The sequence below is a fragment of the Mangifera indica genome, chromosome 7, assembly GCF_011075055.1.
Source record: "Mangifera indica cultivar Alphonso chromosome 7, CATAS_Mindica_2.1, whole genome shotgun sequence".
Classification (NCBI taxonomy): Eukaryota; Viridiplantae; Streptophyta; class Magnoliopsida; order Sapindales; family Anacardiaceae; genus Mangifera; species Mangifera indica.
In genome coordinates this window covers 360,009-387,916 of record NC_058143.1, presented here as the reverse complement: position 1 = coordinate 387,916, position 27,908 = coordinate 360,009, and the positions used below count along the sequence as shown (strand labels likewise).

The following is a 27,908-nucleotide window of genomic DNA, read 5'->3' as shown; positions in this document are numbered from 1 at the left end:
AATTTAAGGTTCACCTCACATAATTACATAACATCATTAATACTTACAGTCACACAAAATTTTAACTTTGTTTATTGTATTTTAATTGGGTCTTAGAATTGGGCCCTCTGTTGGGCCTTTAAAAAGTGCTTAGTCTTTCGATTTTGCAACAAGTCTTACAATCAATAAACCATAGGAGATTGAAGAGAAATATAATCCACAAGCTGAAACGAGATAAGCAATCATCATGCAACTCATCTTCGTGCTTGCTGCAGCAACAAGAAGCGAAAATGGCTAGTGCAGGTCAAGTGATCAACAACAAACAAGTGATATTGAAGCACTTTATTCATGGAGCTCCAAAAGAATCAGACATGGTGGTGAAGACAGCTTCGATTATGTCTTTGACAGCAGAGGCAGGTTCAAATGCGGTTGTTGTGAAGAATCTTTACCTGTCTTGTGATCCTTTTATGGGGAGCCGCATGAAGAAGTTTGAACATCCTGATTTCGTTTCTTTCACACCTGGCTCTGTAAGCATTGGTGAAATGTCTTTAAGCTCTCTTATCTTGTTGATTAGATTACACAAAATGTTTTGCTTTGTGATGTTTATGTTATGCAGAAACCTAGGAAATTCGTAATGAAAGCAAACGAAGAACGGAAATAATTTACTTGGAAACCGAACTCAAGAAAACTCATGAGCACTTTGAAGTTTAATTACAAGGAAAATGCATGAGATTGATAGCTCTCTTGATTATCAAGCTTAGAAACTGTAAAACCTTAGCCACTCAATTAAGTCTCTCTTAATTAAAGTTTAAAATATGGGAAGAGTACAAATTTATACTTGGGACGAAATGTTATGGAGTAATTGTTTCATTAGATGGAGCAACCCATTCCAGATGAAACAACTGTTCCACTCGATGGAGCAACCTGTCTTAGAATTCTGCACAAAATTGATATTTTAGGTGGAACACCCGTTCACCTCACCGGAATGTCAGTTTTTATACTGGAACTCTTGTTTTCCATCGAATTGAATTTGGGTCTCCATATTTTATGGTTTCTTATGCAAGTTTGCTGTTGCATTTTGTTAACGGTGGAAAATTCATGCAGCCATTAGAAGGGGTTGGAGTGGCTAAAGTTGTGGATTCAGAGAATCCAGAATTTAAGAAAGGGGACTTTGTTTGGGGAACTGTTGGATGGGAAGAATACAGCTTGATTAAGAACCCTCAAAGCCTCTTTAAAATCCATCATACTGATGTTCCCTTGTCTTACTATACTGGAATTCTTGGTGAGTTCTATTTGCATGTCTTCATAATAAAATTTATTAGTTGTTTATACGAAAACTTCTGTATGTTTGATGTATTGATTTTTACATTCTTGGTGAGTCCATTGTTAAGATGTTGTTTGCTTTGGACATACAATCTGTTATAGTTGTGTTTTTAGGTTTTGAAAGCAAACATGTGACTTAGAAGTGCATGGGCTATTTAACCATGAGATGCCCATATATACCTATCTCATATTTTATCTGCATATATGAACAGCCCACATCACTTGACGTGGTAAGATAAAAGTGGTTAAATAATTTATAAGTTCCTAAATTATTAAAACATGTTCTAAAATTCTTGGCGAGTACTTAACAGTTTTGTTTTGTTTTGTGTATAGGAATGCCTGGACTTACTGCTTGGGCTGGATTCTACGAAGTAGCAGCTCCTAAGAAATGAGAAAATGTCTACATTTCAGCAGCAGCAGGTGCAGTTGGTCAGCTTGTTGGGCAATTTGCAAAATTGATGGGCTGCTACGTTGTTGGAAGTGCTGGAAGTAAAAAGAAGGTGGGCTAATTCCTCCTGGAATACCTCATTTTTTGTTGTACTTTTACCATTGTTATCTGATAGATTTCTTGCAGTTTAACTGAAATTACCTTAGCATGACAGTGAGCTAAACTATTAGACCAAGATGTCACATTAATATATAATCTTGCGGCATTTATTCAGTGTAACTAATTCTTGTTATGATCTATCAGAATTGGCAACTTCATTTCATTTTTTCCCTCTTTCCTCATACAAAAACTTAGGTTGACATCTTGAAGAGCAAGCTTGGATTTGATGATGCTTTCAACTATAAGGAGGAGAATGACTTGGACAAAGCTTTGAAAAGGTAAGTTTCAGGAACAGAGGAGATGGAAGCAGAAGCCATTGTTCCCTTAAATTGAAAAACAAATGTAATAAGAGGCCTGGAAACTCATCAGAAATTTCAATTTTTTTTCCAGGTGTTTTCCTGAAGGCATTGACATTTACTTTGACAACGTAGGAGGAAAATTACTGGACATGGTGCTTCTAAACATGAGACTTAAGGGTCGAATTGCAGTGTGTGGAATGATCTCACAGTACTATCTCAGCCAGCCTGAAGGTGTACACAATTTGTTGCATACTATTAGAAATCGGATCCGCATCGAAGGATTCGTAGTCTTCGATTACTTGCCTCAATATTCAAAGTTCCTGGAAGTTGTTTTGGATTTGATCCAAGAAGGAAAGATTGTTTATCTTGAAGACATTGTTGAAGGCCTGGAAAATGCTCCAGCTGCTCTTGCTGGTCTATTCAGTGGACGCAATATTGGGAAACAAGTAGTCGTTGTTGCTAGGGAGTAATTGAAGCTATCTCTTCTCTTGTATACTGTTTTGCCACTCTTCTAATAATAATTTTATGTGTGTATGTACATATATATAAAAAAAATTTAAATTGATTTCGGACAACAGTGATTATTGTTCGAAAGGGTCCCTTCGCTTAATGGGGAAGTAGATGGATGCACATAGCCTCTAACCCATAAGTGTATTTAACTACCTTCTCCCTACTTGTTATTATCTAACGAATAAAGTGTAATCCATTAAACAATATCTCTATCCGTTGTTTGGGCTTATCTTATAAAGAACCCCTAGGAATAAGAATTTTAGAGTTACTCCTAGAATATATAAACGTATTATTTTCTTGTTTAAGTGTGATAACAATTCTATAGTAAATATATTCATTGTAACGAGAGGATGACAAAATATTGAATTATATTAATACGGCTAGATATAACCCGGTTTTAGGGTAACCCGAGATAAATAGCACTTGTTTTTTAACTTTACTATGTGACTATTTTGTTTATTGGATGCCTCAAAGTCTTTGCTAATGAACTTCATGTCTGGTACTTTTCTTTTTCATGTCATAATCAACCGCAGGATCATCTTTCCCATTGTTATCTTCTTCTCACTCTCAGAGTGTATCCAAGAAACACAATATGATATGAAAACAGTCATATCAGAACCTGCAGTAAAAGCATAACCAATTATGATTCCCACTCTCAGAGTGTATCCATGAAGCACAATATGATATGAAAACAGTCATATCAGAAACTGCAGTAAAGGCATAACCAATTACGATCCACCTTCTGAATGAAGCTTTCAGATTCTGTTGAAGGACCAATAACAGCGAGTGGAACGATCTTGTTCTGACTTTTTACGACACTTGGAACACTTGTTCACCTCACTGAAACACCCCTAGAACTCTCGATTCTTTATATAGAATGTCTATTCTTTAATTCGAGTCATCATATCTAACAGCATTGAACTTTCCGATATGTTGAAGCTGGCTTTATTGCCCCGGAATTTGACTTGCAAAACGGTTGCTGTTTACTGCAAGCTCTTTCAGAAAAGTGCACTGGGCTAATGTTGAGGGGATTCGACCAGACAATCTGTTGCTGGAGAGGTCAAGTGTTGAGAGGCATGTCAAATTATGCCAGCTGTCATCTGGTACTTGAAATGCCCAAACTTTACCACGGATATGAATTTCTGAAAGTGTCCCTTGAGCCCCATAGCTGTTAGATTAATACAGAATAACCTGAAATCATCTTTGCCCCAGCAATACCATATTTACAGAAAGAACCTGGTGTCCATGAAGATTAGCCATTGTAAGGATCTTCCAAGGAACGAAGGCAGTCAAGATCCAGGGCGAATGAAATTATGAAATGAAGCATTTACAGTTCAAACATGAGAGTAAAAATTCTAACCCCTTCTACTGATATTTTAAAATTAAACTCTTAACTTATTTGGTTCATTGATTGTAGGACTGATCATTGGACTTAAATTTCACTTGTTTAGAGAATTAATTTTTCAAAATTTATTAGTTTTTTTCAAAAGTTAATTTGATTTTAGGAGAAAAACATTATTTATGTCATCTAAATATGAAAAAGTGTTTTTATCCTAACCTTGGATTGGAAAATATAATTTACTCTAATAATATCTCTTATAAAGGGGAAAAGGGTCCCATAGCCTTAAATAACACAATAGAAATACAAATACATAGAAAATGAACACATTTTTGGCAATCAAAACATATTCCTAAGCCTAATACCCAACAGTAGACCCCTTTATTTTGATCTTTTTAAAATATATATAAAATACTGATATAATCTTTAAATTTTAAATTGATTTTTTAAATTAAATTATTTTTTAATTAATTTCTTTATATATTTTTTTATTCAACTTCTTGTGTTGCTAAAACCGATTACTCTTTGGCAACCAGTACTACTTGCTTCCCAACATTCTTGCCACTGAACAATCCTATCAGAGCTTGAGGTGCATTTTCCAGGCCTTCAGCTATGTCTTCAACGTACACAATCTTGCCTTCTCGGATCATGGGCAGCACCTGGTCCATAAACTTCGAGTACTGGTCGAAATAATCGAAAACCACGAACCCTTTTATGTGAACCCGGTTGTAAACAATGTGCATCAGATTGTGGACGCCCTCGGGCTGGTTAAGATTGTACTGTGAGATCATGCCGCAAGCTGCAATGCGCCCATTGACTCTCATGTTTATGAGAACTGCATCCAGCATTTTGCCCCCCACGTTTTCAAAGTAGATGTCAATGCCTCCTGGGAAGTACCTGCATCCATGCAAAGAATGATAGCTTTTAGATTGGGATAACAACATCTGCAGGTAGGCTGGACATGAACCGGGCAACTAGCTTGGTTTGAGTTGAATTCATTTTAGTCAAACTTGAGCTAAGATGGTTGGTTTGTTTCATGAAACTGAGCTAAACTCAAGCTAGATAGTTTTTGGCTTGCAAATTGAGTGGATGTCATAATTCAGTTCAAGTTTGGCTCGTAACTCGATTTAAGTCACGTCAAACAATTGTTAAAATAATATCGTTTTGCATATTATTGGGTAAAACAACGTTGTTTTACCAATGAGAATGAACTCGAGTCATGAATTTGAGTTACAAATCTAAGTTACAAATTCAAGCAAAAAACTTTAGCCTAGCTTCAAACTTCAAGCTTAAAAATTGAAAAGAACTCAAGATAGAAAAGGTGTTTGAATTCAATTCAATTCATATTTACACCTAATTAGATGTATTGTACTATCACTTTTTTTTTTTATTGAAATGACCAAACTTTTTTTTATAAAAGAAATTGAACTTTCAAACTTTTAGATTCTCTAAGAACTGAACTTTCATTATTTTATATTAAAAGGTATTAAACTAATCAAATTGTTTCTAAAATTAAACAAAATAATCTTAAATATGATTGTTGGGTACCTTCAATAAAAAATATTGAAAATTAAATTATTTTATAAAAATGTGTGAAAGTTCAGTTCCTTTAATAGAAAAAATTAAGAGTTTGATCCATCCAATAACTTGGGTTGGAATTGGAATTGGAATGGGAATGAGTACCTTTTCAAAGCTGCATCCAAGTCATGCTCCTCTTTGTAATTGAAAGCTTCATCAAATCCGAACTTGTTCTTCAGGAGTTCAGCCTAATAAATTGTTACCAAGCTATCAATTAACTCTATATTCAAGGCCATCATATTAAACTTACCAATATTTTGAAAACTAGACCGAATCAACTGATTTGACTGGTTTGACCAAGATATATAATATTATTGAAGAGATAAACAATATTTTTAGTAAGTTAAATATTGTTATTAGATAGACAAATAAGTCAAGTTAGAGCTCTGATTTGAAATTGATTTATACAAGTTAAGTTATGGATTCAATCCAGTGGTCAGTCAAGCCTTGATTCTTTGACTGGGTCAAAGCCCAATCCGATTATTAAAACGTTAACCTTAACTTGTAATTACATGATCACATAATAAAATTCTATCATATTGTTAGGATTATATTACTCTTACACGAATATTCAATACCATTGAATATTGATCCAATCAACTTCTATATTTTCATCAAAGAGTTCATAATTAAGGCTACAACCAATAAACTGTAAGTGGACCATTATGTTCCACGTGTCATGCATATCAAAGTTTTCAAAGTCAAAAAGAGTAAGGTAGCCAAACTTATAGTTGAAAAATGAATAAAATTAGAAAGCCAACAAGATAAGGTTTCTTTCAGGTTGTGACTGGGTATGGGGACCAGCTACTACTTGTATTGATACCACAATTATGGGTAGGTTCAACCCTAGTTGATATCGGTTTCCATCCAATTGCAGCTTAAATGAGTTGAAACTCGAGTTAGAACTCTATCTCTCGTTTGGACTTGTTCGGGCTTGAATCCACCGTTAAGGACAAGTCCCCAATGCAAGTGAATTAAAATTTAATAAATTTTAGAAGGCAAGAATCACAAAATCTTCGCTGAAAGAATGAAGTAATTGGTTCACCTTTTCTTTACTTCCAGCACTTCCAACAACATAGCAACCCATCAACTTAGCAAATTGCCCCACAAGCTGACCAACTGCACCTGATGCTGCAGAAATATACACATTTTCTCCTTTCTTAGGAGAGCACACTTCATAGAAACCAGCCCAAGCTGTCATTCCAGGCATCCCTGTTGCCAAAATCAACTCATAAAAGGTTACAGAAATTGTAATGACAAATTGATTGCTCACCATTGTCAAGTACTAAATTGAACAACTTACCAAGAATTCCTGTATAATAACTGAGAGGCAAATCAGTGTGATGGATTTTGAGAAGGGCTTCTGGTTTTTTTATGAGGCTGTACTCTTCCCATCCTGTTGGCCCCCAAATTAAGTCACCTTTCTTGAATTCTGGATGGTCTGAAACCACAACTTTAGCCACTCCAAGTCCAGTTACTGGCTGCATCACATCAACCAGAAAAAGTCTATCAAATTCAGAGTTAAAGAATTGGGATAATAACATGCGGAGAATCGAACTTTTAAAATTTTCTTATTGAATAAACCAAACTTCAAAATTTTCATATTGAATGAATTAAACTTTTAGTAAATCCTATAGAAGATACCAAATGTATTTGTTTGATACCTTTAATAGGAAATACTGAAAAATTGATAATTCTATTGGAAAATATGAAAGTTTAGTTTCTTCACTAGGAAAATCTAGGGGTTCATCCTCTCTATTGATAGAATCAAACTTTCAAATTTTTTTTAATAAGTGGACCAAATTGGAGTATTTTCTATTATAGGTACAAAATTAATCATTTGTTTACAAAACAAAAATCTTAATTGTATTTGTTTGATATCTTCAAAAAAACATATTGAAAGTGTGGCATCTTTTATAGGAAAATATAAAAATTCAATTCCTTTGATAGGAAAATTTGAGGGTTCTCTCTTCTATCAAAGAAATTGCACTAAACTTTCAGATTTTTCTATTGAATGGATTAAACTTCCTTTTGAAGATATGAAATCAATTATCTTGCTTTCAAAAAACAATCATAATTGTATTTGTTAGGTACCCTCAACAGTAAATACTAAAAGTTTGATTCCTTCTACACATAAACTTGAAAGTTTAGCTCCTTTTATTAAAAAAATGTGATGATTCGATACCTCTAGATAGTGTTATCCTTTAAAGAATTTATCTAAATGGGTTGAGAAAAGAATCTTACAGAGCCAGGAGTTAAGGAAGCGAAAACACTGTTAATTTGGACTTCTTTCATCAAAATTCTCAAGTATGGATCACAGGACAAGTAAAGATTCTTCACAAGAACAGATTTTGAGCCTCCTGGGACCTTCAAGCTCAAGCTACTGCTTGAGATATACATGTCTGATTCACTGGGAAAACCAGTCACATAGTCTCTGAATATCACCTGCTTGTTCTTCACTATCTCTTCACCTTCACCTGCCATTGCTGATCTCTCCTTTCTCTCTACCAGAATGACAATCCTGAGCTTCTGAATTTATTAAGTCACCTCTGGTTCTTTCACTTTCAGGTAGAAAAAAAATTTGTGGAGCAGATTTTTTTTCTATTTAGTGCCCTTTTGAAAAATATATGAAATTGGGAGAACATATAAATATAAAGAATATGGAGTTTCATTTGTAAATATTAACTTTATTATATATTTTTTAATAAAATAATTCAAAAAAATATTACATAAAGGGGAAAAAAAGTGTCATGAAAAGATAAATAACAAGTTTTAGAACTCCAAATATTAATTAAAATAGGCAGTTGTTTTCCCGCTTAAACGTTTTTTAACAGCAATTCTTATTTTTTACCTTTTAAAGCAAATTGTATTTTTCATTCCAAAAATACCCCTCATTTAATTTCTCAATGTTTACCGTAGCATTTCGTCAATTAATTGCTTATATTTCATGATACGCATTAAGACTAAGTTACCTGTTATGAATAAAATCTATAGATTGAAAACCAGATTAATTTTTATAAAATAATTGATTGTTATATATTGGAAATAATGGATATATAAAAAACAGTACGTTTTTCTCAAAACAGTGCGCTTTCTTCTCAAACAGGTTGCGTGAAGGGGTGCGAAAATTTGAAAAAGGGTGCAAAAAGGGTGCAAAAAGGGGTGCGAGAATTTGGAAAGGGGTACGAGTGCTGGAATGGGTGCAGGAAGGGGCACAGAAATTTGGAAAGGGGTGCGGGTGCGAGAATGGGTGCAAAAATTTGGAAAGGGATGCAGGAATCTGGAAAGGGGTGCGGGAAAAGGGCGAGTACAAAAATTTGGACAGGGGTGCGAGAAATTTGGAAAGGGGTGAGGGAAGGAATGCAGGTGCGGGAATGGGTGCTAGAATTTGGAAAGGGGTGTGGGAATCTGAAAAGAGGTGCGGGAATTTGGAAAGAGGTGAGGGAATTTGGAAAGGGGTGCGGGAATTTGGAAAGGGGTGCTTGAAAATACAAATGGGTGTGTGAAAATGTAAAAGGGCATAAAAATATAAATGGGTGCGTGAAATATAAAAAAGGTGCAAAAATTATAAAAGGGATGCGAGAATTATAAAAGGGGTGCGTAAACATAATGAACACAAAACGGGTGTGTGAAAATGTAAAGAGGTGTGTGAAAATATAAACGGGTACGTGAAAATACAAACGAGTGTGCAAAATATAAAAAAGGTGCGGGAATTATAAAAGGGGTGTGAGAATTATAAAAGGGGTGCGTAAAAATAATGAACACAAAACGGGTGCGTGAAAATGTAAAGGGGTGTATAAAAATATAAACGGGTGCGTGAAAATACAAATGAGTGTGTAAAATATAAAAAAAAAAGTACGGGAATTATAAAAGGGGTGCGTAAAAATAATGAACACAAAATGAGTGCATGAAAATGTAAAGAGGTGCGTGAAAATACAAACGGGTACGGAAATTATAAAAGGGCTGCTGAAAAACAAAAGGGTTGCGGGAAAATTATAAAAAGGGTGTGGGAGAATCTCCCGCACCCTTTTATAATATATATTAATATATAATATATTAATATATATTATAAAGGAGTGTAGGAGATCCCTTACCTCCTGCACCCCTTTTGTTTCTCCTGCACCCCTTTTATATTTTATGTATTTGTTTATATTTTTACGTATTCATTTGTATTTTCACACACTCTTCACAATTTTCACGCACTCATTTGTATTTTCACGCACCCTTTCACATTTTTACGCATCTGTTTGTATTTTTACGCACCCGTTTTGTGTTCATTATTTTGACGCACCCCTTTTATAATTCCCGCACCCGTTTTTATTTTCATGCACCTGTTTTGTATTTTCACGCACCCATTCACATTTTCATGCACCCGTTTATATTTTTACGCACCCGTTTTGTGTTCATTATTTTCACGCACCCTTTTTATATTATACGCACCCGTTTATATTTTCACGCACCCGTTTACATTTTCACGCACCCTTTTACATTTTCACGCACCTATTTATATTTTCACACACCCATTTGTTTTTACATTCACCCCTTCCTGTACCCGTTTGTATTTTCTTATAAAAGTATATAAGAATAAATTATTTTATAAAAAATTAATCTGTTTTTCATTTGTAGATTTTATTCATTACATAAAATTTAATCTTAATATGTATCGTCTGAAATGTAAACAATTAATCGGTGAAAAGTTACGGTAAATGCTGAGAAATTAAATGAGAGGTATTTTTAGAATAAAAAGTATAATTTGCTTAACAAGGTAAAAAGTAAGAATTGTTGCCGAAAAGGTTTACACGGCAAACCGGCTGCCTATTTTAATTAATTTCCCTAGAACTCCTTATGATGCCTGTAAGAACGTTTACTTTGATAGTGAACTCAAGAAGGATACGATGACAAGCCCGCTATCAAGGGAATAAGAAAACTTAAAAAATAAAATAAAATAAAGATGAAAGAGACCTAGAGACGTCATAAAACTTGACAGCGAACAAATTTGATGTAATGTGGTTCGGATTTGAATGTTTGAATCGATTTAAACTCAATTTATTTATTAAACTACTCTCATTCTTGATTCAAATTTAATTTATTTAATGCAAATTTGAATACAGACTTGAACAACTTCGATCTAGTCCAGTACTATTCAATACAGAAGACATTAGGTCATCACCAAATAAGAAAAGTAAACAAAAGCCCAGAATTTTATTCTTAATTTTTCTGTTACTGCAAATTTTCGTCACTGCTGATTCAGATCAGGCTAATTCAAACAAGAAAACGAAACCAAAACGACACAAAAAAATATATCCTGCAACTATAAATAGAAAAAACGATCATCATGTTTCAGCATCTCAGAGATAAAAAAGGAAAAGAGTAAAGGAATACGGGCGATAATGGCCGGCGGTGCAGAAGTGATTGACAATAAGCAAGTGATATTGAAGCAGCTTATAAATGGAGCTCCAAAAGAATCTGACATGGAGGTGAAAACAAGCTCTATATCTTTGAAAGTGGAAGAAGGAAGATTAGACAGTGACCGGATTTCCTAGAGCCACTAGAGATGAAACTTTATAAATGAGAGAAAAGTGATTTTTTTAAAATTTAATTTAGAAATAAATTATTAATTTTTTAAATTAATGAGAGAAATTGATATATAATTTTATTATTTTAATATGCTTAATAAAATAATAATTTTACTTTTAATCTTAATAAAAAAAAATTTGAATGTATGGAAATAAATAAAACTTTGAATGAGTATTTAGGGTTTTAAAATTTTACAAATATGTTTTTAAAAAGTCTAAGGATTATTATATCACAAGTTGACCTGTAAAATCAGGTTTGTTGCTTTGAGGGTTTTATATTTTTGATGGATTTTCTGCCTTCAGATGTTGATACTGGGTTGAAATATTTTGCCCCCCACGTTTTCAAAGTAGATGTCAATGCCTTCTAGGAAGTACCTGCATCCACGCAAAGAATGATAGTTTTTAGATTCGGCTAACAACACCTGGAGGTAGGGCTGGACCCAAACCGAGCAACTTGTTCGGTTTGGCTCGAATTCATTTTACTCAAACTTGAGCTAAAAAGGTTGATTTGTTTTATAAAACCAAGTAGAACTCAAGCTGAATAGTGTTCAGCTTGCAAGTGGGGTGGATGTCATAATTCTGTTTAAGCTTGACTTTTAGCTCAATTTGAGTTATGTCAAATAATTGTCAAAATAATATCGTTTTGTATATTATTGGGCAAAATAACATTATTTTGCTAATGAGTTACGAACTCGAATTATGAATTTGAGTTACAAATTTGAGCAAAAAACTTTAGTCTATCTTCAAACTTTGAACTTAAAAACCGAAAAAAACTCAAGATAAAGGGTGTTTAAACTCAGATCAATTTATATTTACCCCTAATCAAAGACATTGTATTATCACTTTTTTCATTAAAATGAGCAAACTTTTTTTAATAAAAGAAGTTGAACTTTTTTTAATAGAAAAATTTAAGAGTTTGGTCTATTCATTAAAAAACTTATAAAGTGATAACTTGGATTGGAATTGGACTGGTACCTTTCAAAGCTGCATCCAGGTCATGCTTCTCTTGGTAATTCAAAGCTTCATCAAATCCAAACTTGTTCTTAAGGAGTTCAACCTAACAAATTGTTACCAAGCTATCAATTAACTCTATATTCAATGCCATCATATTAAACTTACAAATATTTTGAAAACCAAACTAAATCAACTTATTTGATTGGTTTGATTAAGATTTGATGGTCAAAAAGATTCAATCAATTACCCATGGGATTGGAATTTTTTTTTTTTTTTTGCTTATGTGGAAGCTTTCTAATTGAAGTTGGTGGTGTAAAAATGTAGGCAATGGATGGGTTTGGAGTGGCCAAAGTTGTGGATTCAGGGCATCCGAAATTTCAGAAAGGAGACTTAGTTTGGGGAATAGTTGCATGGGAAGAATACAGTGTGATTAAGAATCCTGACAGCTTTTTCAAAATCCATCATACTGATGTTCCCTTGTCCTACTATACTGGACTTCTTGGTGAGTATTTTCTTCCATTTTCCTCTTGATAATCTTGGGATCTTCTATTCGGAATAACTTGACAATTACAAGGTCAATGTGGAATACTTAATAATCCTCCCCTTAATGGCCCTTGTTAGAGGGCTCCGAAAGCTAGCTGAAAGGTGACTGATACCTTTGGTTACTGGGCATCACCCCAAAAGCTAGCCAAAAGGATGAGATTTTCTGTCACATTTCTATATATTAGCACCAAACTTAATTCCCAACCAGTATGGGATAGCTAACGGATTTGATGACGAATTATTTGTTCTTTTTTTTTTTGTGTATAGGTATGCCTGGAATGACGGCTTGGGTGGGTCTCCATAAAATAGCCGCTCCTAAGAAAGGAGAATATGTGTACATTTCTGGAGCATCAGGTGCTGTTGGTCAGCTTGTTGGGCAGTTTGCTAAGTTACTGGGCTGCTATGTTGTTGGAAGTGCTGGAAGTAAAGAAAAGGTGAGCCTGTTCCTCTGGGAATTTCTCACTCGCGAATAAACCTAAGATTCAGTTTGTTGTATAGTAGTAACCTAAATTTTGTAGGAGATTTTCTAAATTTAAATTAGAAAGTGAATATTTGAAAGGTAAATTTGCAAAGAGATCTATGATGGTAATGGAGGGATTAGGCCAAAAGCCATTGCAGTATGAAACTTTCTGGTCACATTCAGAAAATGCAGCGGTTAGAGCTCTGTCCACTGATTAGTCTAATCGAACAAAACGGGTACAACTTATGAACTGGAGCGGCCTACAGTTGTAAAGTGTGGACATATGACAAAAAGTACAAGTGTATACAGTTGGTATATGAAAGTTGTGTTAACATGAATGTACAGAGCAGGAGAGTATGTGCAGCAAAAAAATTAGAGTAAGCCAAGGATAGGGGCTCAAATAGAGAGAACAAATTTCTTCGCCCATAAGAATTTTTCTTCATTATCTACCCATGGTTTTTCCCATATTGGGTTTTCCACGTAAATATTTGTATTCCTGTGTTTAACATTTGTGCATTTTTATTGTTTGTGTTCCATTGGGTTTTGTAACAGAGTTTATAATGCTTCAATTCCTGTCATCTGATTTGTCCCTAAAAGTTAATCTTTTCACTTACAAATTCTTTAGGTTGAAAATTTGAAGAATAAGTTGGGATTTGATGACGCTTTCAACTATAAGGAGGAAAAAGACTTGGATGCAGCTTTGAAAAGGTAAAATTCAGTAACAAAAGAAATGGAAGCAGGGGCCATTGCTCCTAGTGGTGGATTCAAGCCGAGTTGGCTTGAGCTTAAAATGAGTTCAAGAAAGGCAAGCTCAAGCTTCCTCCACGTTGACAAGTTTGAATTTGAGCTTGTCCATTTTAAGACTCAACTACAATACAAGAAGTTGAATTTGAACTTGGTTTGGTTCAAATTCACTCCTAATTGCCACTCAAACTGAAAACTCATCAGAAACTTCCATTATTTTTTCCAGGTGCTTTCCTGATGGCATTGACATTTACTTCGAAAACGTCGGGGGGAAAATGCTGGATGCAGTGCTTCTAAACATGAGACTTAATAGTCGAATTGTGGTATGTGGAATGAGCGCAGAGCACAATCTCAAAGAGCCTGAAGGTGTTCAGAATCTGAGATTAATCGTTCATAAAAGGATTCGGATGCAAGGATTCGTGGTCTTCGATTATTTTCCTCAATACTCAGAGTTTTTGGATGATGTGCTGCCTCTGATCCGAGAAGGGAGGATTGTTTATCATGAAGACATTTCTGAAGGCCTTGAAAATGCTCCTGCTGCTGTTGCAGGCCTGGAAAATGTTTGGAAACAAGTAGTTTTAGTTTCCAGGGAGTAATCTTATTCAAGCCTTCTGTAAATTGTATCATTTTTGTTTCCCAGCTTTGTGTTTTATTCCACTTCTAATAATAATAATAATTTGTATCCAGTTTTGAATGTTCAATTATATATTCAGTGTGTCTGTCATATGATTTGATAATTTTAAATTAAAACTAATGCACATCATCTAAGTAAGATAGATTTTGAAAGGGTAACAGTCAAAACTGGTTATTTCAATAAAACTAATAATTTGTTGAGAGTACTCTTATTGTTCATTTTGGTCATGGGCTGATGAGGGAAATTGTAGTGGCAGACTAAGAGGGTTAGTTGACCCTATTGAATTTGAAAATTCTTTTGGTGATATATATGTAAAAAATATCAATACAACACCCTAAATTTTACATTAGCCTTTTTTTAATTTTATTATTTCATCGTTGACCTCTTTATATTCAACCTTGGCCTTGAAAGTTTTAGTTTTAGGCCACCACAGGGAAATTGAGCTCTAGTAGAAAGAATTGACTTAGGGTTAGATTAAATTTGAGTTGTCTATAAATGAATTCAAGCTCAAATTAAATAAGTTGAACATAAGCTAAGGATTTGAATAATACGACCTTGAGCTAATCTATAATACGACCTTGAGCTTATTTTCTTAAAAGGAGCCCAATTTGAGTTAATTTGAATAATACGATCTTGAGCTAATCTATAATTAAATTATTTTTTAATCGAGTTTGACTCTTTAACTCATCGATATCAGACCAACTTTCTTGGATTTGAGTCAATCCTGGGCTAAGGATTTATTGGGTTTGACTTAAATTAAATCCAACCTTAAATTAATTGATCATAATTTCATATATTAAGATAATTTTAATAAAGAATTTAAGGTTCACCATCACATAATTATATAACATCATTAATAATGAGTCACACAAAATTTTAACTTTGTTTATTGTATTTTAATTGGGTCTTAGAATTGGGCCCTCTGTTGGCCCTTTAAAAAGTGCTTACTCTTTTGATTTTGTAACAAGTCTTACAATCAATAAACCATAGGAGATTGAAGAGAAATATAATCCACAAGCTGAAACGAGATAAGCAATAATCATGCAACTCATCTTCGTGCTTGCTGCAGCAACAAGAAGCAAAAATGGCTAGTGCAGGCCAAGTGATCAACAACAAACAAGTGATATTGAAGCACTTTATTCATGGAGCTCCAAAAGAATCAGACATGGTGGTGAAGACAGCTTCGATTATGTCTTTGACAGCAGAGGCAGGTTCAAATACCGTTGTTGTGAAGAATCTTTACCTGTCTTGTGATCCTTTTATGGGGAGCCGCATGAAGAAGTTTCAACATCCTGATTTCGTTTCTTTCAAACCTGGCTCTGTAAGCATTGGTGAAATGTCTTTAAGCTCTCTTATCTTGTTGATTAGATTACACAAAATGTTTTGCTTTGTGATGTTTATGTTATGCAGAAACCTAGGAGATTCGTAATGAAAGCAAACGAAGAACAGAAATAATTTACTTGGAAACCCAGCTCAAGAAAACTCATGAGAACTTTGAAGCTTAATTACAAGGAAAATGCATGAGATTGATAGCTCTCTTGACTATCAAGCTTAGAAGCTGTAAAACCTTAGCCACTCAATTAAGTCTCTCTTAATTAAAGTCTAAAATATGGGAAGAGTACAAATTTATACTTGCGACGAAATGGCCATTCCATTCTATGGAGTAATTGTTTCATTAGATGGAACAACCCCGTTCCAGATGAAACAACTGCTCCATTCGATGGAGCAACCTGTCTTAGAATTCTGCACAAAATTGATATTTAAGTTGGAACACCCGTTCACCTCACCGGAATGTCTGTTTTGATACGGGAACTCTTGTTTTCCATCGAATTGAATTTGGGTCTCCATTTTTTTTGGTTTCTTATGCAAGCTTTCTGTTGCGTTTTTGTTAACGGTGGAAAATTCATGCAGCCATTAGAAGGGGTTGGAGTGGCTAAAGTTGTGGATTCAGGGAACCCAGAATTTAAGAAAGGGGACTTGGTTTGGGGAACTGTTGGATGGGAAGAATACAGCGTGATTAAGAACCCTCAAAGCCTCTTCAAAATCCATCATACTGATGTTCCCTTGTCTTACTATACTGGAATTCTTGGTGAGATCTAGTTGCATGTCTTCGTAATAAAATTTATTAGTTGTTTATACGAAAACTTTTGTATGTTTGATGTATTGATTTTTGAATTCTTAGTGAGTCCATTGTTAAAATATTGCTTGCTTTAGACATACAATCTGTTATAGTTGTGCTTTTAGGTTTTAAAAGCAAATACGTGACTTACAAGTGTAAGGGCTACTTAACCATGAGATGCCCATATATACCTAACACTTCTCATATTTTATCGGCATATATGAGCAGCCCACATCTCTTGACATGGTAAGATAAAAGTGGTTAAATAGTTTATGAGTTCCTAAATTATTAAAACATGTTCTAAAATCCTTGGCGAGTACTTAACAGTTTTGTTTTGTGTATAGGAATGCCTGGACTTACTGCTTGGGCTGGATTCTACGAAGTAGCAGCTCCTAAGAAAGGAGAAAATGTATACATTTCAGCAGCAGCAGGTGCAGTTGGTCAGCTTGTTGGGCAATTTGCAAAATTGATGGGCTGCTACGTTGTTGGAAGTGCTGGAAGTAAAAAGAAGGTGGGCTAATTCCTACTGGAATACCTCATTTTTTGTTGTACTTTTACCATTGTTATCTGATAGATTTCTTACAGTTTAACTGAAATTACCTTAGCATGACAGTGAGCTAGACTATTAGACCAAGATGTCACATTAATATATAATCTTGCGGCATTTATTCAGTGTAACTAATTCTTGTTATGATCTATCAGAATTGGCAACTTCATTTCATTTTTTCCCTCTTTCCTCCTACAAAAACTTAGGTTGACATCTTGAAGAGCAAGCTTGGATTTGATGATGCTTTCAACTATAAGGAGGAGAATGACTTGGATAAAGCTTTGAAAAGGTAAGTTTCAGGAACAGAGGAGATGGAAGCAGAAGCCATTGTTCCCTTAAATTGAAAAACAAATGTAATAAGAGGCCTGGAAACTCATCAGAAATCTCAATTTTTTTCCAGGTGTTTTCCTGAAGGCATTGACATTTACTTTGACAACGTAGGAGGAAAATTACTGGATGTGGTGCTTCTAAACATGAGACTTAAGGGTCGAATTGCAGTGTGTGGAATGATCTCACAGTACTATCTCAGTCAGCCTGAAGGTGTTCACAATTTGTTGCATACTATTAGAAATCAGATTCGCATTGAAGGATTCGTAGTCTTCGATTACTTGCCTCAATATTCAAAGTTCCTGGAAGTTGTTTTGGATTTGATCCGAGAAGGAAAGATTGTTTATCTTGAAGACATTGTTGAAGGCCTGGAAAATGCTCCAGCTGCCCTTGCTGGTCTATTCAGTGGACGCAATATTGGGAAACAACTAGTTGTTGTTGCTAGGGAGTAATTGAAGCTATCTCTTCTCTTGTATACTTGATTGCTACTCTTCTAATAATAATTTTATGTGTGTATGTACATATATATATATATAAATATATATATATATATATATATATATATATATATATATATATATATATATATATATATATAAAATTTAAATTGATTTTGGACAACAGTGATTATTGTTCGAAAGGGTTACCATTTTATTTGAAGGCACTACGTTGATGCATGTGGGTCCCCCGCTTAATGGGGAAGTAGATGGATGCACATAGCCTCTAACCCATAAGTGTATTCAACTATCTTCTCCCTAGTTGTTATCATCTAGCGAATAAGGTGTAATCTATTAAACGATATCTCTATCCGCTGTCTGGACTTAGCTCATAAAGAACCCCTAGGAATAAGAATTTTAGAGTTACTCCTAGAATATATAAACATATTATTTTCTTGTTTAAGTGTGATAACAATTTTATAGTAAATATATTCATTGTAACGAGAGGATGACAAAATATTGAATTATATTAATACGGCTAGATATAACCCGGTTTTAGGGTAAACCAAGATAAATAGCACTTGTTTTTTAACTTTACTATGTGACTATTTTGTTTATTGGATGCCTCAAAGTCTTTGCTAATGAACTTCATGTCTGGTACTTTTCTTTCTCATGTCATAATCAACAGCAGGATCATCGCTCCCATTGTTATCTTCTTCCCACTCTCAGAGTGTATCCAAGAAACACAATATGATATGAAAACAGTCATATCAGAACCTGCAGTAAAAACATAACCAATTATGATTCCCACTCTCACAGTGTATCCATGAAACACAATATGATATGAAAACAGTCATATCAAAAACTGCAGTAAAAACATAACCAATTACGGTCTACCTTCTGAATGAAGCTTTCAGATTCTGTTGAAGGACCAATAACAGCGAGTGGAATGATCTTGTTCTGACTTGTTACAACACTTAGAACACCTGTTCACCTCATTGGAACACCCTTAGAACTCTCGATTCTTCATCTGGAATGTCTATTCTTTAATTCAACTCATCATATCTAACAACATTGAACTTTTTGATATATTGAAGCTGGCTTTATTGCTCGAAACTTGACTTGCAAAACGGTTGTTGTTTACTGCAAGCTCTTTCAAAAAAGTGCACTGAGCTAATGTTGATGGGATTCGACCAGAAAATTTGTTGTTGGAAAGGTCAAGTGTTGAGAGGCATGTCAAATTATGCCAGCTGTCATCTGGTACTTAAAATGTTCAAACTTTACCACGAATATGAATTTCTGAAAGTGTCCCTTAAGCCCCATAGCTATTAGATTAATACTGAATAACCTGAAATCATCTTTGCCGCAACAATACCATATTTACAGAAAGAACCTGGTGTCCATGAAGATTAGCCATTGTAAGGATCTTCCAAGGAACGAAGGCAGTCAAGATCTAGGGCAAATGAAATTATGAAATGAAGCATTTACAGTTCCCACATCGGATATTGAAGAGCATCTCAACTAGTATATGCTAGTATAATGGATTAAGCTTACTTGCCGAGCTTGGTAACGTGAGTTTGTAACACAAGTGGGGGTTTTGAGATGGTGGGACATTGACTCAACCACTTGAGTCGGGTTCAAGATGGCTTTTAACTGGCTAGCCTATTCCAAGCCAATGTTAGCAAACTAGAATATTGAAGTTGTTCCTTTTTACTGTTTTTGGTTAAGCATTTTATATTCAATTTAGTTACTTTAGTTGGAACAAGTAAAAATGTGTGGCTTACCTTAAACTAAGGAACTTTTGTTATATTAAGTATGGCCATTGGTATGGCTTCTTTGTACTTGTCTACATATATATGTATCTTTGATTAATGAAGAAACTGATACTTCCGTAAAAAAGAAAAATCATCACTTTCAATTCACTTTCTTTCATCTTTAGACTACAACATTGTGCTCTTTTGCTTTTGTACTTGCTTTAACTTTGTTTATTCAAAAAATATTTAGGTATGTTATTTTGTCCAGTACAAATTTAACATGGTATCAGAGCTTTGAGATCTTAAGGGGTGTATGTGCTTGTCCTGAGAAAAAAAAACTAGTTTTAAAACTATTTTATCAGTTATTGCTCCATGACATCCTTGTTTTCTTCTATGTCACCACCAATATACAATGGTGAGAATTATCACATATGGGCAGTAAAAATGAAGGCATTCTTGAGGGGTTTAGGATTGTGGCAGTATGTTAAGGAGGAGAAACAATCCTCTCCTTTGGGGCGAAATCCAACTTTGAACCAAATTAGAATGCATGAAAAAGAGATGACCAAGGGTCCTAGAGCCTTGTCTATGATCCATCAAGGAGTAACTGATGTTGTTTTCACAAAGATTGTCTCATGTGAAACAACCAAAGAAGCTTGGGACAAGTTGAAGGAAGACTCTTTAGGAAATAAGAGGTCAAGATAAATGAATGTCTTGAACCTAAGGAGAGAGTTCGGAGTGTTGAAGATGAAGGAAATGGAAACTGTAAAAGAATATGCTGACTGAGTGCTTAAAGTGGTGAATCAAATCAAGTTAATGGGAAAGACCCTTTTTGATCAAAAGGTTATCAAAAAAATACTTGTCATTGTTCTAGAGAGATATGAAGCTAAGATCTCTTCACTGGAAGACTCCAAAAACTTCTTTGAACTCACCTTATCTGAAGTGTTGAATGCCTTGAAAACTCAAGACCAAAGAAAGGCACTAAGGTAGGAAGAGTCAACTGAGCAAGCCTTGAGCATGAGAGTTCAAGATGAAAACTGGAGTGGCTATGGCAGCAAGAAACAATCTTCTAGTAGAAGAGATGAAAAAAGAGACAAGAACAAGTCACAAAGTGATAAGAAAGGAAATCTTATTTTGTGTCCTCACTGTAAAAGAAAAGGTCATTCTCCTAACAATTGCTGGTTTAGGCCAAATGTAAGATACAGGTTGTGTAATCAGTAAGGACACATTGATAAAGTGTGTAGAAACAAGCCATCAAGCCAAGGTCAGAATACTTAGCAAGCTCATATTGCTGAAAATCAAGAAATCTCAAAGGAAAGCTTGTTTGTGGCTTCATGTCATGTTTTACAGAAAAATCAAGCACCTACAACCTAGTTGATTGACAGTGGCTGTTCAAGCCATATGACAAATGATGTTTCACATTTCACCAATCTTGACTCTACTTTCTGCTCTAAAGTCAGAATAGGAAATGAAGACTTACTAGAGGTCAAAGGCAAAGGATCAGTCTTAGTCAATACACCAAAAGATACCAAACTCATACATGATGTGCTTTATGTTCCCAATATTAGTCACAATCTGTTAAGTGTTGGTCAAATGATGTAAAATGGATATTCCCTCAACTTTGAAAATAATACATGTTTTATTTTTGATAAGAATGGTCTTGAGGTTATATTAGTGGGTATGGAGGACAATAATTTTTGCTATTAAATGACAATTTCCAGAAGCTAATTTTGTAAACACTGTTATTGATGAATCAAAATTGTGGTATAGTAGACTAAGACACTTCAACTTTTCTACTTTGGAAAGTATGCATGATGATGAACTAGTTCTAAACTTACCTGTCATAATTGACCCCAAAGAGTTATGTGAAGTGTGTCAATTTGGGAAGCAAGCAAGGCTACCTTTTACTAAAAGTAGTTGGAGAGCAAATGAAAAACTATAGTTGTTGCATTCTGACTTGTGTGGTCCTATGGATACCTTGTCACTAAATGAAAGCAAATACATGCTACTCTTCATTGATGATCTAACTAGATATTATTGGGGTTATTTTCTCAAGCTAAAAAGTGAAGTCTTAGACACTTTCAAAAGATTCAAATTAGAAGTGGAAAATCAATCAAGAACTAAAATCAAGATTCTGAGAACTGATAATGAAGGTGGTACACCTCTCATGCATTTGCTGATTACTATAAAAGTGAAAGAATTATCCATCAACTTACCACTCCTTATACCCCTAAAAGAAATGAGGTTAGTGAAAGGAAGAATAGATCAATTATGGAAATGACAAGATGCTTGTTATTTGAAAAAAGGCTGCCAAAAAAGTTTTGGGCAAAAGCTACCAATACTACCATATACCTACTAAATATGTTGCCTTCAAAGCATTAGATAATGCTACTCCTTTTGAAAAAAGGCATGGAAGAAAAACCTTCGGTTGTACCTGTTATGTCTTTGTTCCTCAAGAGAAAAGATCAAAGCTGGATTCCAAGGCAGACATTGGAATTTTTATTGGCTATAGTTTTGTCTCAAAAGGGTACAAAATATTCGATCCTCAAACTTCAAGTGTTGTGGTTAGTAGAAATGTTAAATTTAATGAGGCAAAGTCTTGGAACTAAGAAAATAGTTTAGATGACCATTCTCAGCCCATAACCTCTTCAAAATCAGTCTTCAAGAATGAAGAGTTGTTGGATGAAAGTAACAATGATGAGATAGTTCTTGCTTCAAGAATGAGATCACTTGATGACATTTATAGAAGGTGTAATTTAGTTCTGAAAGAGCCAGAGAACTTTGAAGAAGCATCCTCAAACAATGAATGGTTAAATGCCATGAAAGAGGAATTAAATATGATCTCAAAAAATGGAACCTAGAGTCTAGTGGAAAAACCCACAGACCACAAACCAATTGGGGTTAAGTGGATATTCAGAACAAAACTAAATCCTGATGGTTCAGTCAATAAACTCAAGGCCAGATTGGTAATTAAAGGGTATATGCAGTAATCTGGATCTGATTTCTCTGAAACCTTTGCTCCTGTAGCAAGGTATGACACAATTAGGCTTTTAATTGCCTTGTCTACTAAAGCAGGTTGGAAGTTACATCATTTTGATGTCAAATCAGCTTTCTTGAAGGGAATTCTAGATGAGGAAATTTATGTTAATCAACCTGAAGGCTTTGTAATTCCAGGAAAAGAAAAGTGTGTTTATAGGTTACACAAGGCTCTTTATGGGATTAAGCAAGCCCCTAAGGCTTGGTATAGTAGAATACATGGACACTTACTAAGCCTAGGATTTGTATGCAATCAAAGTGAATCAACCTTGTACATCAAGAGACAAAATGATAAAGTTATTGTGTCCTTGTATGTTGATGATTTCTTGGTGACAGGAGGAGATGTCATTCAATTGTTGGAATTCAAACTTAGCATGGAAAAGGAATTTGATATGTCTGATCTTGGCCTAATGAAGTACTTTCTTGGCTTGGAAATTCATCAACTTTCTGATGGAATTTTTATTTCACAGGAAAGATATGCCAATGACTTGTTGAGTAGGTTCCATATGACAAATTGCAACTCAACTTCCACTCTACTTGTTGTTAATGTAAAACTTATGAAAAATGATGAAGCTGAAAAAACGGATGCCACTCAATATAGAAAATTAGTCGGGTGTTTGCTTTACTTGTGCTCTAGCAGACCTGATTTAATGTTTGTCACCTCATTACTGTCCAGATTTATGCAAGAATAAAACATCTTCCACTTGTCAATTGGCAAAAGAATTTTAAGGTATGTTAAGGGCACCTATAACTATGGCTTGTGGTTCTCTTGTCAACAAAAGGATAAGCTTATAGGGTTCTCAGATAGTGACTGGGCAGGATGCCAAGATGAGTATAAAAGCACGTCTAAGTATTGCTTCTGCTTTGGAGGAGCCATGTTTTGCTGGAATTCAAAAAAACAGGATATTGTTGCTCATTCCACTGCTAAATCAGAGTATACAGCTGCTGCTAATGCTATAAACCAAGCTATTTGGTTGAAAAAGCTCCTCACAGATTTGAATTGTCATTTCTCCAAAAGTGTTACTATTTATGTTAACAATAAATCAACCATCTTCATAGGTAAAAATCCCATTCAACATGGAAGAACCAAGCATATAAGTGTGAAGTTCCATGCAATCAAAGAGGTGAGAAGTTAGGAGAAATATCTTTGAAGCATTGCAACTCTATTGATCAAGTTGCTGATATCCTAACCAAACCTCTTCCCAAATCTCAATTTGAAAAATTGAGACACTTGCTTGGTGTAACAACTTCAATTTCTAGGGAGGAGTGTTAGCAAACTAGAATATTGAAGTTGTTCCTTTTTACTGTTTTTGGTTAAGCATTTTATATTCAATTAAGTTATTAAGTATGACCATTGGTATGGCTTGTTTGTACTTGTCTTCATATATATGTATCTTTGATTAATGAAGAAACTGATACTTCCGTTAAAAAAGAAAAATCATCACTTTTAGCTCTCTTTCTTTCATCTTCAGACTACAACATTGTGCTTCCCTGGTTTTGCACTTGCTTTAACTTTGTTTATTCAGAAAATATTCAGGTATGTTATTTTGTCTAGCACAAATTTAACAGCTAGGAGATGAGCCTTGGATCCCTGGCGAAGGCTGGAGGTTCATGGCTTCTAGAGCGAAGGGTATAGAGTAAGGATCACTGGCCAGTGCCACCTGGGTTCACCACCATGTCTCAATGGGTTGACCCATTTGGACCATCGTCTTTTTAAGGTTGTGGTAGACTGTAATAGTAACTCCTAAGCAAATCTACGTTCGTATATTTTTATTATACAAGAATTTTAGAATGTAATTACATTTTACTATTTTTTACTAACTTATTCAAACAAATTAATTTGATAGCATATGAGTGAATAATACGATTGGTTACTTTTTCTCTCGTTTTAAAATTATCTAATCATATGATATTGGATAAGATGTATAGTAATATCATGAATTATAAAACCAAAAGTAGAGTTACAAATACCTAAATATGTTTTGTTGAACCATCTCTAGAAAGAACAATGTTTGGTACCCAATAATAATATGTCACTATATGATTGAATGTTATTTTATTTTTAAATCTAATTCACTAAATCACATTATAACGCATCATTATTAGTACCCAATTTCGTTCTTATTTTAAGTACCCATAGTTATATTGTTCTAAAAATTGGAGAGAAGACTATATACAAGGGTATTATAGTCACTAGACCAAAGTTGAATAGAATATTTAAAAAATAGAATGGTTAATTTAATGAACCCCTAGAATTATAAATAATAACTTATTAATACCACCCGCAAAATACCAGTAAAATATAACTAAACTAAAGAGTGACTGCGAAGCATCAAATCAAAGAAAAGAGATGACTTTAAGTCAGTTTAAGCTTTACTCGTCTTTGTTGGTTTGATCATCAACTTTGTTCTGGCCATGCAAAGTAGTTAGAGCTCTTAAATCTATAGTGAAAGGGCCTAACTATAGCTGGGTCAACTCTGTTTATGGTTATGTTTTTTTATAGCGCTGTTTTCTTTTTATTTTGATGAAGGTTCTGTTGTTGATAAATTAGAAAATTAGGTATGTACATTTTTGTTTTAAATATAAATGATATATTAAAACAATAAAACAGTCGCATATTTAGATGAAAACATCAACATATAAAACAGTCACATCATTCATCTGCCGATATGTAACCGAAGAAGTGATGTTGAAAAAGTTCAATCTCAGTTCCTAACTTGCTGCCCTGTGCTAGGGCCTATGCTTACAATTCCTGCAAGACAAGACACCAAATGCAAAACAATCAAGAGGAGGAAGGACCACTGGGGTCAATAAACACACATGGCAGCAAAGAAGTGCAGCAGATGGCAATTTCACAGCAGCAAGGACCACCAATTTGGAGAGGGAACATGGCAATCTAAGGAAAGGCTTGACTGTAATGAGGATAAAAGGAGAAGGGAAAGATCCAAAAAGAATTCAGAGAAGAAAATTGTTGAGAAGGAAGAAGAGGGAGAGTTCCAGTCTCTCGGGAGGGATTAGTTTGTTTGTTTGAGTCTATGGTGTTTCTTGAATCTATGATAATTCCAATCTAAAGAACTGCAAGATGGATCAATAAAACTTTGATTGTAATTCTGGAAAATCTTTTCAATACAAGCAGCAGTTTACAAATATTATTATGATATTTGAGTACATTTGTCATTGAATACAACAGTAGCATAATGCATAAATTCCAGATTTCTTGTTCCAGTATTAGTCTAGTAACAAGAGTGCAGCAGCAGGGAAGAGCTAATCCAGCAGCAAATCTTCAGCACCTATTTCATCCCCAAACACATTAAAATCTCCAGCAAGCATCCTGATACCACAAATCCAGCAGCAGTGAAGAGCAGCTTCAAGGCAGAACTCCAGGGCAGTAACACCCTGCCACTGCATTTTTTGACATGGTGACATGATGAAGCCCCAAGTCTGTGAAGCAATGATACGTGGTTTGTGGCCTTAATCGTTTTGAAATTTTCTCCAAAGTCACTTGCTGTTTGGTATTAGTGAACTTAAATTTTCCAACTCTGTGCCTAGATCATCTGCAAAAAAAGGAAATAAAATATGAAATTGATAGAGCTGAAAGAACAAGTCAGAAAGTTGATATAACAGATAGAGTTACAACTTACAATTTTATGAACAAGAAAATAGTGGGTGAGTAAAGTCTTTTAATCTTATACAGTTTATTCAAAAGAATTCATGCCATTTATCCTGTTGAAGCTGCTTTGACTTTCCTTTTGTTTCTCTCTCCAAACTATTAATTAAGAAAAGACAACATCAATATTTGAGTTGAAACTAGACAAACAAATATAAAATAACACAACTTTGAGAACATTTGTGTTAAGAAATTACTTAAGGTTTTGAAACTGTTCAATTGATTTGGTAAGGACTTAAAATTTATAAGAATACATAAGCTTTGTCATCTTCACAAAGATCTTAAAATTTATAAGAATTTTTATCTATTTGGAAATGTCTTACCCCTGTTGGAACTGATAACATGCTACTTTAGTGGATTTCCTTTATCTACATTGTTGCCTTGCCAGCTTCACATCCCTCTTATCATCACAATAAGTTTACAATGTCACAGCAACACGATGAGACCCAAGTTTGTGAAGCAATGATCTAGTGGTTTATTCTTCAAAACTCCCTTTTGTTTCCCCATTTCTATAGTCGTGTTGTTGTTTGTGTACTTAACTTCTAAACCTTGCAGAAAAATCACCAACAAAGCCAAGAAAAATAGAACATGAAATTAACACAGCTGTAGAAACACATGAAACATTTGATATAAGAGTATAATTGCAACTTACAAATTTCTGAAGCAATGAAATTTTTTTTTATCTCATCTATTTGCTTCATGAGATTTCTTGTCCTGTCTTCACTTTTCTATATTTCAACAAGTTGTAGAGTAACAAGGGATAAATATCAATATTTGCGTTGCAAATAGGCTAACCAACAGAAAAGAATGTGACTTTGAGAACAATCCTATTAAGAACTTACTTAAGGGATGTGAGACTGTTTAGTTGATTTGGTATAGACTAGAACTTACCAAATCTAACAAACCCTTTCTGGTAAATTATATAAGTAGAACATCTCCAGACTTTCAAAATTTGTAAGATGTGATTTCCAAAATTTTTACCCGCAGTTTCTGTAGAAATGATGTGAACTTGTCATTATTTCAAATATTTCAAAATGTAAAAAAATTTGTTATCAAGGTTGGAAATGTCTTACCACCATAGAAATTGATTGATCACAAGCTACTATAGAAATGTCATAAGGTGACTTTCATATTCGAGTCTTTCATCCAAGGTGACACGTTACTCCCTTGAAGTTTTATGGATTTCAACTTGAAATTCTTTTAGTATTCACCTTGAATATTAAAACATTCGAATTAAGATGACATGCTTCCCTGTAATAAAAATGTAATGATGGTGGAAACTTGTAAGAATAAGACTACTTGAAAGGATTGAGAAATAACATCTTAGATAAATATTGACTGGTTGTACCACTTTAGCAGGATATATGCAGGTCCATTACTTGGTTTCCTCTCACCATTTGGCGGACTCCCTATGCAGATCCAAGAGTAGGAAACATAATATGCAATTAGATGTGTGAGGCAGAAATGACCTTTGATCTTGTTGAAAGTTTAAATATGCTTACAAGAAGTTGGAGAAGGAAAACTTTAAGCCCCCCAAT

General features: G+C 34.4%; 3 protein-coding genes and 1 pseudogene across 5 annotated transcripts; 3 read left to right on the top strand and 1 right to left on the bottom strand.

Annotated features, from left to right (window-relative positions):
- Nucleotides 1–231: 231 nt before the first annotated feature.
- LOC123221689 lies at nucleotides 232–2,746 on the top strand (annotated as a pseudogene).
- A 1,476-nt stretch (nucleotides 2,747–4,222) lies between these two features.
- Nucleotides 4,223–8,186, bottom strand: LOC123221685 (2-alkenal reductase (NADP(+)-dependent)-like). 2 transcript variants are annotated; one of them, XM_044644580.1, is made up of 5 exons: nucleotides 7,820–8,186; nucleotides 6,849–7,056; nucleotides 6,621–6,787; nucleotides 5,681–5,763; nucleotides 4,223–4,894 (listed from the first exon to the last, which is right to left on the bottom strand). In XM_044644580.1, exons 1-5 carry the CDS (start codon nucleotides 8,057–8,059, stop codon nucleotides 4,516–4,518), a joined length of 1,077 nt encoding a protein of 358 aa, XP_044500515.1. In that variant the 5' UTR covers nucleotides 8,060–8,186; the 3' UTR covers nucleotides 4,223–4,515. The 2 variants fall into 2 exon arrangements, with proteins under 2 accessions (XP_044500515.1, XP_044500516.1); XM_044644581.1 differs by having other exon boundaries at nucleotides 6,879–7,056; nucleotides 7,820–8,185.
- A 4,222-nt stretch (nucleotides 8,187–12,408) lies between these two features.
- Nucleotides 12,409–14,538, top strand: LOC123221697 (2-alkenal reductase (NADP(+)-dependent)-like). Its single transcript, XM_044644598.1, has 4 exons — nucleotides 12,409–12,607; nucleotides 12,916–13,082; nucleotides 13,734–13,816; nucleotides 14,079–14,538. Exons 1-4 carry the CDS (start codon nucleotides 12,433–12,435, stop codon nucleotides 14,446–14,448), a joined length of 795 nt encoding a protein of 264 aa, XP_044500533.1. The 5' UTR covers nucleotides 12,409–12,432; the 3' UTR covers nucleotides 14,449–14,538.
- A 927-nt stretch (nucleotides 14,539–15,465) lies between these two features.
- Nucleotides 15,466–18,015, top strand: LOC123221688 (2-alkenal reductase (NADP(+)-dependent)-like). 2 transcript variants are annotated; one of them, XM_044644583.1, is made up of 5 exons: nucleotides 15,466–15,807; nucleotides 16,398–16,575; nucleotides 16,950–17,116; nucleotides 17,359–17,441; nucleotides 17,553–18,015. In XM_044644583.1, the coding sequence occupies exons 1-5, from the start codon at nucleotides 15,571–15,573 to the stop codon at nucleotides 17,929–17,931; spliced, it is 1,044 nt and encodes a 347-aa protein (XP_044500518.1). In that variant the 5' UTR covers nucleotides 15,466–15,570; the 3' UTR covers nucleotides 17,932–18,015. The 2 variants fall into 2 exon arrangements, with proteins under 2 accessions (XP_044500518.1, XP_044500519.1); XM_044644584.1 differs by lacking the exon at nucleotides 16,398–16,575 and having other exon boundaries at nucleotides 15,466–15,817.
- The last annotated feature ends 9,893 nt before the right edge of the window (nucleotides 18,016–27,908 follow it).

Coding starts and splice junctions, on each gene's coding strand:
- LOC123221685 (XM_044644580.1), bottom strand. CDS start 8,059: ATGGCAGGTGAAGGTGAAGAGATAGTGAAGAACAAGCAGGTGATATTC. Junction 6,788..6,848: donor CAATTTAGTACTTGACAATG/GTGAGCAATCAA, acceptor TTTTGGCAACAG/GGATGCCTGGAATGACAGCT. Junction 5,764..6,620: donor GTGCTGGAAGTAAAGAAAAG/GTGAACCAATTA, acceptor ACAATTTATTAG/GCTGAACTCCTGAAGAACAA.
- LOC123221697 (XM_044644598.1), top strand. CDS start 12,433: ATGGATGGGTTTGGAGTGGCCAAAGTTGTGGATTCAGGGCATCCGAAA. Junction 12,608..12,915: donor CTACTATACTGGACTTCTTG/GTGAGTATTTTC, acceptor TTTTGTGTATAG/GTATGCCTGGAATGACGGCT. Junction 13,083..13,733: donor GTGCTGGAAGTAAAGAAAAG/GTGAGCCTGTTC, acceptor CAAATTCTTTAG/GTTGAAAATTTGAAGAATAA.
- LOC123221688 (XM_044644583.1), top strand. CDS start 15,571: ATGGCTAGTGCAGGCCAAGTGATCAACAACAAACAAGTGATATTGAAG. Junction 15,808..16,397: donor TTTCTTTCAAACCTGGCTCT/GTAAGCATTGGT, acceptor AAATTCATGCAG/CCATTAGAAGGGGTTGGAGT. Junction 17,442..17,552: donor TTGGATAAAGCTTTGAAAAG/GTAAGTTTCAGG, acceptor ATTTTTTTCCAG/GTGTTTTCCTGAAGGCATTG.